Consider the following 11489-nt stretch of genomic DNA (forward strand, 5'->3'; position numbering starts at 1 on the left):
CAATTCCAAATTTCAGAATTTTAGCTCTGTCCGTTCACCCAAATCCAAATTGTACCAAAATTAGAACCATTTAGTACTTTTTGTACCCATATGTACGAATTTTCGAAAGCACTTCCATTCTAAACTCCGACAGAAACCTTAGAACCATTTAGTGCTTTTCGTACCCATAAGTACGAATTTCCCAAACTACCTCAATCCTATACTCCGACAGCAACCTCAATTTCATAATTTCAGCTCCATCCGTTGACCCAAATCCAAATAGTACCAATTTAGTACCATTTAGTACTTTTTGTACCCATAAGTAAGAATTTTCTAAAGTACTTGCATTATAAACTCCAACAGTAACCATAATTCAACATTTCAGGATTCCAGCTCAATCCATTTACCCTAATTCTAATTGTACCAAATTTAGTACCACTTAGTACTTTGCCCCTAATACGAACTTTTAAACTTCCGTTATGCTCTCCAACAGTAACCTTAATTCCAAATTTTAATATTCCAGCTCTATCCGTTCGCCCAAATCCTAATTTTACCAAATTTAGTACCATTTAGTACTTTTCGTGCACATGTGTAAACCACCTCCTTATGTCAACCGCACATTTTAACCTTAAATCCAAATTTCAACCTTAAGCTTTATCTGTTCTCAAAATACGAATTGGTACAAAATTTAGTAAATTTTAGTACACTTATATTTCGAATATCCAAATTCCCAGTGCTCCTCATTCCAAATTTCCGAACTCTGGCCCGACCAAAACGGATACCGAATTCCTTGAAGAAATATTATAATGTGGGAACATTGGACCAAATGGGTTACTCGCTTAGAATTTTCGTGGACAACATTTTAGCGAATAATTTTGAAATTTTGTAGTCACATGGTCTGTATTCAAATCTATCCAAGTTTGAACAAACTTTTCGAGATTCAAAATTTAGGCGAAATCTGTAGAACCGTTCATGCACACCTATCAGCCAGACATATGGACGGACAGGGCATACCTTCGTTAGCCTAAAGGCTGAGGGTAAAATAATTAATACAATTACACTATGATACAGAACTTGAACCTAAATTATAGAGGTGTTCTGATGTACAAATTCGGTTTTGTTGGAGTCGCTGGAAGACGAAAATATCTACTCGTTGGTCTTTTTCAAAAATTGATTTACAGATTATTTTTTATTCCTATTGTGAATGATATACAAAGTTTAGCCAAAGGCACTTTTACACTCGTCTTATGAAAACTCTTGTTTATTGCAAAATAGAATACAAAAAATTTCAGTTAACAAATATTTACACTATTATAAAATATGTATGTATGCATGTATATTTTAGGAGAGAATACGAGCTAAACCAAAGAATACAAAAAGTCCAGCAGCAAATGGAGTCATAGAGGGTGAAGTATTGCAGAGGTTATCCTTACAAACGTCACAACTTAATTGTTTAATGCCAAAGTTTGTGGGATCTGTTTTACAGCCGGTTTCTGTGTGGGAGATGTCGCCAAAGTAACAGGAACGAATTACGTGTTTACCGCCTCCCAGAGCTGTGAAGAAAAGAAAAATAATTTTTTGTTAAAATCTGAAACTATAGGAAAAATGGAGTAAATTGGCGCTTATGAGTTTTCGTTTTCTCATCCTGTTGACCTTTTCAAATTCATTCAAATTTCAAAGGACAAAATTTTTGAAAAAAATATTTTAAATACATTTACTCATTGCACGATGTTGGTCATATTAAAGAGGAGAATATTGGCTTTCTGCAATAATTTTCATTTATTCCATTTAAGGATAAACATCCACGATTATAAAAGACCATTAAATAATTCCCTACTATTATTGAAAGAATTGTCTAAAAAATCCACGATTTTTGTAACAAGAAAATCTTTAAAAAATCCAAAACAGAACTTTTTTAAAAACTCCACGATTAATGAAACAAGAAATGCTTTAAAAAATCCACGATTAATGAAACAAGAAATTCTTTAAAAAATCCACGATTAATGAAACAAGAAATTCTTTAAAAAATCCACGAATAATGAAACAAGAAATGCTTTAAAAAATCCACGATTAATGAAACAAGAAATTCTTTAAAAAATCCACGAATAATGAAACAAGAAATGCTTTAAAAAATCCACGAATAATGAAACAAGAAATGCTTTAAAAAATCCACGATTAATGAAACAAAACATTCTTTAAAAAATCCACGATTATTGAAACAAAAAATTCTTTAAAAATCCACGATTATTGAAACAAAAAATTCTTTAAAAAATCCACGATTATTGAAACAAAAAATTCTTTAAAAAATCCACGATTATTGAAACAAAAAATTCTTTAAAAAATCCACGATTATTGAAAAAAGAAATTGTTTAAAAAATCCACAATTATTGAAACAAGAAATTGTTTAAAAAATCCACTATTATTGAAAAAAGAAATTGTTTAAAAAATCCACAATTATTGAAACAAGAAATTGTTTAAAAAATCCACGATTATTGAAACAAGAAATTGTTTAAAAAATCCACAATTATTGAAACAAGAAATTGTTTAAAAAATCCACGATTATTGTAACAAGAAATTCTTTAAAAAATCCACGATTATTGAAACAAAAAATTCTTTAAAAAATCCACGATTATTGAAACAAAAAATTCTTTAAAAAATCCACGATTATTGAAACAAAAAATTCTTTAAAAAATCCACGATTATTGAGACAAAAAATTCTTTAAAAATCCACGATTATTGAAACAAAAAATTCTTTAAAAAATCCACGATTATTGAAACAAAAAATTCTTTAAAAAATCCACGATTATTGAAACAAAAAATTCTTTAAAAATCCACGATTATTGAAACAAAAAATTCTTTAAAAATCCACGATTATTGAAACAAAAAATTCTTTAAAAAATCCACGATTATTGAAACAAGATTTTTGTTAAAAAAATCCACGATTATTGAAACAAGATTTTTGTTAAAAAAATCCACGATTATTGAAACAAGATTTTTGTTAAAAAAATCCACGATTATTGAAACAAGATTTTTGTTAAAAAAATCCACGATTATTGAAAAAAATTCTTTAAAAAATCCACGATTATTAAAACAAGAATTTAAAAAACACGATTATTTTAATAAATATTTACATGAAAATCTTCAAAAAAAGGAAAACATTTTATTCCAACAAAAATAAAAAATACGAACAAACCATATTCTGACATCGCCGCATGATAGAAGACCAAAAATAAGAAGATACATGTCCTGATGTTTTTCCTCATCACTTCCACTTTCGCAGTTATGGGCCCAAAAATGTTTTAGGCCTTGTTATCAAAAGGGATCATTTTTCTAGGTTCATATTTTCTAAACCGCTAAGAATTTTAATTTGAACTAATTCCACCAAACCACATCTTCAAGGTCAAAATCGTCAAGGTCAAATTTCATTTATAATTCTTTCTAGGGTTTTGGTTTATTAATAAGGACCGTTCATAGACAACAGTTCGTATATTTTTTTGGTATTTTTTAATTTTGTTAGTGTCGCAAAATTAAATAGAATAAAATGTTTTGTTTTCTTTGAAGAATTTCATGTAACTATTAATTAAAAACTAGGATATTCTAGCTAGGATAAAGGATATTAACATATATTTTTTTAAAAAATTTATTTGTATTTAAATTTATTGCATTTAATTTTTTAAGGACATTTTTGATGTCCTTTTTATCCGTGTATGTAACAAATGAAAATTATTATATAAAGCCAATATTATTATCTTTTATATGACACCACTACCAATATCGTGCGATGAGTAAAAATATTTAAAATATTTTTTTGAAAAATTTTGTCCTTTGAAATTGGATTGTTCTTTAAAAGGTCAACAGGATGAGAAAACGGAAAATCTTAAGTGACATTTTACTCCATTTTTCCTATAATTTCAGACGTATATAGTCCGGTTCATGTATAAGTTTGGCTGTCGGACAGTGTAATAATATATCGTCGTAGGGTATAGCTACAAATTTTTGTATGTATTGTAATTTTGTTATATTATTTATATTTAAACAATTTTGTTTTTGTCATATCCAAAAAGACCGGTTTTTTAATTATTTGTGTGACAAGTCAAAGGTGTGGTTTCGCATCGAGAACAATGATTATTATCAGTGAATTTTGCGACTTTAAATTTTTTGTTTCTAAAAATATGTAAATTGGCTACATCACTGAACCCTTTGCCGCCTCCCTGTCTCTGCCGATGAGCTACGTCACCTAAGCGAATTTGGAATGTACGTTAAAAAATTACATTCTAATTTAGTTTTACATTTCTAACAACTTAACTCTATTTAATAGAGGCTCTTTGAACAATTCGTTCTCACGTTATTGTGTTGAAAACAAACGTTGTTTTTCTCAAAGCAAAACAAACTACGCAATAACAACAGCAACAAATATGTTAAGAATTCTATTTAACAATTTTCTTAATGAGATTCATAGTTGTTTGCTGAACTACACTGAACTACATACAACCCCCACTCAGGCATACTCAAACACATGTACATAGCTACTTGAAAATACGCATTAGCCAAACAAAAATATAAACAAAACTGACATCATCGCAGTCATTTGTTGTTGTGCGACGACAATTGAACAAACACATGAGGCTTAAGAGGGCCTGGCAAAGAAATGTCGCACTAAAAGCAAATGAATAGATAATTGGTAAAAATATTCTTAAGAAAATTGGAAACATTGTTGAAAAAAAAAATATTTAAAAAAACCCATGATTATTGGAAAAAATGTCTTGAAAAAGTCCACCATTATTGCGAAAATTTATTAAAAATACACTATTGTTGAAAAAAAAATCATTAAAAATTCACGATTATTGGAAAAATTCATTAAAAATCCGCGATTAGTGGAACAAAATAAAAAAATTCACGATTATTGGGAAAAACGCGTTAAACATCCATGAATATTGAAAAAAATCATTAAACAAAACCACGATTATTGGAAAGAACTTAAAAAATCCACGATTTTTTAATAAAAAATTAAAAAGTGTAGCGAGACTATATATTATTTTATTCAAATTATCATTACTTTTAAATATCATTTTCCTAATGATCATAAACTCAAATTACCTTCATCATTATTTCATTGTTAAACATTCGTTAATCCTTAAACGTATTGATTCACTGTGCAACATTGTTTATTTAGTTTTCTATCCACATCAGTGGTACGATCTTTTAATGCTTGTAACGTAAATTCAAAACACATTGAGTGAACGAACAGCCGAAGTATTACAATGTAACAGTTATTGAGTGGGGTTCGATCACTGATTGAGTGTTATGTTTGTGCTTTTGTTTGTTTTCTCTTTTATCCTTTAATATCTTAACGTAAAGAGATTTTGTGTTGATTGCCGAATTATTGAGTCATAATGTATTGTATTGAGTGATTATTAGTTAAAAGCTTTGTTTGGATCTCTATAAAAGAGCAATGCTGATATACAAAGAGCCTTGATTCTCTTATAGACAATCCATACGGTAAGAGCTAAGTCTTCTTGGAAACACGATAGTGTGGCCGGTTGACTTTTTCTTCTAAAGCTAATAACATAGAATACTTGGCGAAAGCGATGTCAGTCACTTGTATTCATGTTTGAGGCATATGGAAATAATTGTCACACATGTAATCAATAAATAAATTTTATAACGTTTATGTAGAAACTTTGGGGTTTTATTTGAAACTGGAAGTTGGGAACTATTTTAAATAATCTCACCAAAACCTGCTACAAAAGTCATTAAAAATCCATGATTATTGGATAAAAATTCATTAAGAAATCCACAATTTTTGAAAAATCAACAATTTAAAAAAAATCTTTAAAATTAAAAAAAAAACAATCCACGATTATTGAAAAAAAATCTTGGAAAAATTCACTATTATTAAAAAAATATTTAAAATTCCACGAATATTAAACACATCTATGATTATTTAAAAAAATCCATGATTATAACCTTTTTTGCTTGAGAAAAAAACATAAAAAAATCCACGATTATTGACAAAAAAATAAATAAAAAAATTCACGACCATTAAAAGAATTTCTTAAAGTTTTGTTTTTGAAAAAAAATCATTAAAACATCCACGATTATTGGAAAAATAAATGAAAAGCCCATGATTATTGTAAAAAATGATTAAAAAAAATTCTCGATTATTGAAAAAAAAATCATAAAAAACCATTTAAAAACCACGATTGTTAAACAATTTCTTAAATTTTTTTTCCAAAACTTCATTAAAATTAAAATTATTAAAAAATGTTTTTGGATAAAAAACATTAAAAATTCCACGATTATTTGAAAAAATCATTAAAAATCTAATTCTTTAAAAACTTCACGATTATTAAGAAAAATTCCACGATTTAAAAAAAAAAATATAAAACTCAGCTATCGTTGGCAAAAAGTTCTTTAAAAATATCCTCTGATATCGTTGAAAAGTTAACGATTATTAAAAAAAACTTATCTGAAAAATCCGCTATATTGGAAAAAAATCTTAAAAAAATCCGCGATATTGGAAAAAAATTCTTTACAAATCCACCATCATTAAACACAAATTTCTTTAAAATTCCACTATTAATGAAAAAATATATTAAAAAAATCCACGATTATTGGAAAAAACAATTATAAAATTCACGATTAAAAAAAAAACATTAAAATATCCACTGTTATTGAAACAAATCATTAAAAATTTCACCACTATTAAAAGAATTTCTTAATATTTTTTTGGAAAAAAATCATTTAACCATTAAAACATCCACGATAATTGGAAAAATGCACTAAAAACCCTTGATTATTGGAAAAATGATTAAAAACTTCTCGGTTATTGAAAACAAATCTTTAAAAATCCGCTATTGTGTGACAAAGACTCTTTAAAAAATCCACGTTTATTGAAGATAAATCTTTAGAAGCTCCAAGATTTTTTCAATACTTTTAAACAATCATTAAAAAATCCATGATTACTGGAAAAAACATTGATAAACAATTTTAAACAAAACCAAATATTCATTAAAATGATTAAAAAAATTTAAAAAAAAAATTGGATAAAAAAATAAAATTCGACGATTTTTGGAAAAAATCCAATATAACGAATATTCGCGTTATTGGAAAAAATTTTTACGATTAATAAAAACAATTTCTTTAAAATTCCAAAATTATTGGAAAAAAATAATTCACGATTATTGAAAAAAAATCATTAAAAATCCGTGACTATTGAAAACAAAATCCTCGATTTTTGGAAAAAAATATTAAAAATCCACATTTTTGGGGGGAAATCATACAAAATCCACGATTAATGAAAAAAATCACAAAAAATCTACTATTATTGGAAAAAAGTCATTAAAAAATCCGCGATTATTAGAAAAAAATCACTATTGTTGGAAAACATTCTTTTAAAAATCCACTGCTGTTGAACAAACATCTCTAAATAAAAGTATTGACAAATATCAAAAAAATCCACGATTTTTAAAAACTTTACAAATATCAGTGAATATTATAAAAATATGTACAAAAATCCGCGAACATTATTTTTTTTAAAAAACAGTGATATTGGAAAAAATGGTTAAAAAAATGTTGAAAGAAATTTCTTTAAAAAAATCCACGATTATTTTTCTTAAACAATTCACGATTATTGATTTCTTTAAATCCACAATTATTGATTTTTTTTTAAAAAAAACCAACCATTAGTGAAACAAATTTCTTGAAAAATTCACTTTTATTGATTTTTTTAAATCCACAATTATTGATTTTTTTTTTTTAAACCAACCATTAGTGAAACAAATTTCTTGAAAAATTCACTTTTATTGAAAGAAGTTTCTTTAAAAAATCAACGACTACTGAAATTTTTTAAAAGAACAAAATCAACGATTTTTGATTTTTTTTTTACATCAACGATTATTGAAAATATTTCTTGAAAAATTCACGATTATTGAAAGAAATTCCTTTAAAAAGTACAGTTTACTGGTTTAAAAAAAATAATGATTGTTGGAAGATATTTAAATTTCGATTTTTTAAAAAAGAAATCACTGCTTTTGAAACAAGAAATTATTTAAAAAAATCCACGATTGTTGCAACAAGAAATTATTTAAAAAAATCCACGATTGTTGCAACAAGAAATTATTTAAAAAAATCCACGATTGTTGCAACAAGAAATTATTTAAAAAAAATCCACGATTGTTGCAACAAGAAATTATTTAAAAAAATCCACGATTGTTGCAACAAGAAATTATTTAAAAAAAATCCACGATTGTTGCAACAAGAAATTATTTTAAAAAATCCACGATTGTTGCAACAAGAAATTATTTTAAAAAATCCACGATTGTTGCAACAAGAAATTATTTAAAAAAATCCACGATTGTTGCAACAAGAAATTATTTAAAAAATCCACGATTGTTGCAACAAGAAATTATTTAAAAAAATCCACGATTGTTGCAACAAGAAATTATTTAAAAAATCCACGATTGTTGCAACAAGAAATTATTTAAAAAATCCACGATTGTTGCAACAAGAAATTATTTAAAAAAATCCACGATTGTTGCAACAAGAAATTATTTAAAAAAATCCACGATTGTTGCAACAAGAAATTATTTAAAAAATCCACGATTGTTGCAACAAGAAATTATTTAAAAAAATCCACGATTGTTGCAACAAGAAATTATTTAAAAAATCCACGATTGTTGCAACAAGAAATTATTTAAAAAATCCACGATTGTTGCAACAAGAAATTATTTAAAAAAATCCACGATTGTTGCAACAAGAAATTATTTAAAAAAATCCACGATTGTTGCAACAAGAAATTATTTTAAAAAATCCACGATTGTTGCAACAAGAAATTATTTAAAAAACTCCACGATTGTTGCAACAAGAAATTATTTAAAAAAATCCACGATTGTTGCAACAAGCAATTATTTAAAAAAATCCACGATTGTTGCAACAAGAAATTATTTAAAAAAATCCACGATTGTTGCAACAAGAAATTATTTAAAAAAATCCACGATTGTTGCAACAAGAAATTATTTAAAAAATCCACGATTGTTGCAACAAGAAATTATTTAAAAAAATCCACGATTGTTGCAACAAGAAATTATTTAAAAAAATCCACGATTGTTGCAACAAGAAATTATTTAAAAAATCCACGATTGTTGCAACAAGAAATTATTTAAAAAAATCCACGATTGTTGCAACAAGAAATTGTTTAAAAAATCCACGATTTTTGTAACAAGAAATTGTTTAAAAAATCCACGATTATTGAAACAAGAAATTCTTTAAAAAATCCACGATTATTGAAACAAAAAATTCTTTAAAAAATCCACGATTATTAAAACAAAAAATTCTATAAAAATCCACGATTATTGAAACAAAAAATTCTTTAAAAAAGTCACGATTATTGAAAGAAAATATTCTTTAAAAAATTCAGGATTAATGAAACAAAAAATTCTTTACAAAATCCAGGATTATTGTAACAAAAAATTGTTTAAAAATTCACGATTATTGTAACAAAAAATTCTTTAAAAAATCGACGATTGTTGAGACAAAAAATTCTTTAAAAAAATCCACGATTGTTGAGACAAAAAATTCTTTAAAAAATCCACGAGTGTTGAGACAAAAATTTTTTTAAAAAATCCAGGATTGTTGAGACAAAAAATTCTTTAAAAAATCCACGATTATTGAAACAAAAAATTCTTTAAAAAATCCACGATTATTGAAACAAAAAATTATTTAAAAAATCCACGATTATTAAAACAAACAAAAACTTTAAAAAAAATCCGCGATACTTGAAACAAAAAAATTCTTTAAAAATCTCCAAATATTGAAGCAAAAAATTCTTTAAAACATCGGCGATTATTGAAACAAAAATTCTTTAAAGAAATCACGACTATTGAAACGGAAAACTCTTTAAAAAATCTACAAATATTTAAACAAGAAATTCTTTAAAAAATCTACGATTTTTGTAAGAAGTAATTCTTTAAAAAGTCTACGATTTTTGTAAGAAGTAATTCTTTAAAAAAATCCACGATTATTGAAACAAGAAATTCTGTAAAAAATCTACGATTATTGAAACAAGAAATTCTGTAAAAAATCTACGATTATTGAAACAAGAAATTCTTAAAAAATGCACGATTATTGAAACAAGAAATTCTGTAAAAAATCTACGATTATTGAAACAAGAATTTTTTCAAAAATCCACTATTATTGAAGCAAAATATTCTTTAAAAGATCCACGATTATTGAGACAAGAAATTCTTCAAAAAATCCACAGTTATTGAAACAAGAAATTCTGTAAAAAAAATCTTTTAATATCCACGTTAGTGTAACAAAAATCTTTTTAAAAAATCAACGTTTATTGAAGCAAGAAATTCTTTATAAAATCCACGATTATAAAAAAAAAATATTTGTGAAATACACGATTTTCGAAAAAAAATCGTAAAATTCCACATGATTGGATTTTATTTTTAAAGGAGATTTATTTTTGTTAATCCACGATTGTTGAACGAAATTGTTTAAAAATCCATGATTATTAAAATATCTTTAAAAACCAAGATTATTGAAAAAAAAAACCTTACAAAATCACGATTATTAAAAAAGTCCTTAATCCACGATAATTGAAAAATTTCCTTACAAAATTCACGATTATTAAAAAATCCTTAAAAAATGCACAATAATTGAAAAAAATCTTGAAAAATCCACGATTATTGAAAAATCCTTAAAAAATTAAAAAAAACGATTATTAAAAGAATTCAAAAAAGCACGAGTTTTAAAAAAATTAAAAAATCCACGATTATTGAAAAAATTTAAAAATGTTCTTCTATTTTTTTTTTAATTTTTACTATGTTTTTCTGCAGTCCAGTAGATCAAATGGGTATAATTGTTCATAAGAATTATGGGTGAGGCACACAAATGTACAAATCCATACATCAGCAGCCCAAACATATTGCCCAATATTATAGCAGCCGGTATATCCATTAACAACAACACAAACAATAAATAAAAACAAGAAAATGACGCAAACTTACTTGATTCCAGTGTTTGTTTCATACAACCGGTCGCATTTACACTGCGGCCATTCAGTAGTGGCAACAAATAAAACGGTGCATTAACGCGATTGCAATCAGTTTTCAAACTGTCATCCGATTCAAATTTTTCACCACATTTTGGGTTTTGCAGGGAGGTGCATTGGTAACAACGCACAGCCAGAGCTAATAAAAATTAAGAACATTTTTAATTATGCAAATTTCTAATAAAATAAAATAAAATAAAATAAAATAAAATAAAATAATACCTATAATAAGAATTAACAATAACTTACCAGAGCTTGTCAATGCCACTATGACCGCAAAGATTAATAAATATTTTGTTGCTGACATTTTTTTGTATTTTGTATGGATTTGGTTTTATTGGACCGCAGATAGATGTGAACACTTTAAGATACTTTATTCGAATATCTTTTTATTTAAAATTTGGAGAAGGCAATTGTCTTTTTCTTGCCGTAATAGACGTTTGTTTGCTCG

At 26.1% G+C, this 11489-nt stretch overlaps 1 protein-coding gene across 1 annotated transcript; it reads right to left on the reverse strand.

Moving 5' to 3' along the window:
* Positions 1-1211: 1211 nt before the first annotated feature.
* Positions 1212-11449, reverse strand: LOC141395082 (UPAR/Ly6 domain-containing protein bero-like). The gene is made up of 3 exons (XM_073970504.1): positions 11288-11449; positions 10995-11177; positions 1212-1532 (listed from the first exon to the last, which is right to left on the reverse strand). Exons 1-3 carry the CDS (start codon positions 11343-11345, stop codon positions 1321-1323), a joined length of 453 nt encoding a protein of 150 aa, XP_073826605.1. The 5' UTR covers positions 11346-11449; the 3' UTR covers positions 1212-1320.
* Positions 11450-11489: the final 40 nt, after the last annotated feature.

The sequence above is a fragment of the Musca autumnalis genome, unplaced genomic scaffold (genome assembly GCF_047663935.1).
Source record: "Musca autumnalis isolate F117 unplaced genomic scaffold, ASM4766393v1 scaffold_2, whole genome shotgun sequence".
Taxonomy (NCBI): Eukaryota; Metazoa; Arthropoda; class Insecta; order Diptera; family Muscidae; genus Musca; species Musca autumnalis.

Bases quoted from the DNA above. Each gene is read 5' to 3' on its own strand.
- LOC141395082 (XM_073970504.1), bottom strand. From the start codon at position 11,345: ATGTCAGCAACAAAATATTTATTAATCTTTGCGGTCATAGTGGCATTG. The intron at 11,178-11,287 runs GTAAGTTATTGT...AATTTTTATTAG, and splicing joins AGTGGCATTGACAAGCTCTG to CTCTGGCTGTGCGTTGTTAC. The intron at 1,533-10,994 runs GTAAGTTTGCGT...TTTTCTTCACAG, and splicing joins GAAACAAACACTGGAATCAA to CTCTGGGAGGCGGTAAACAC.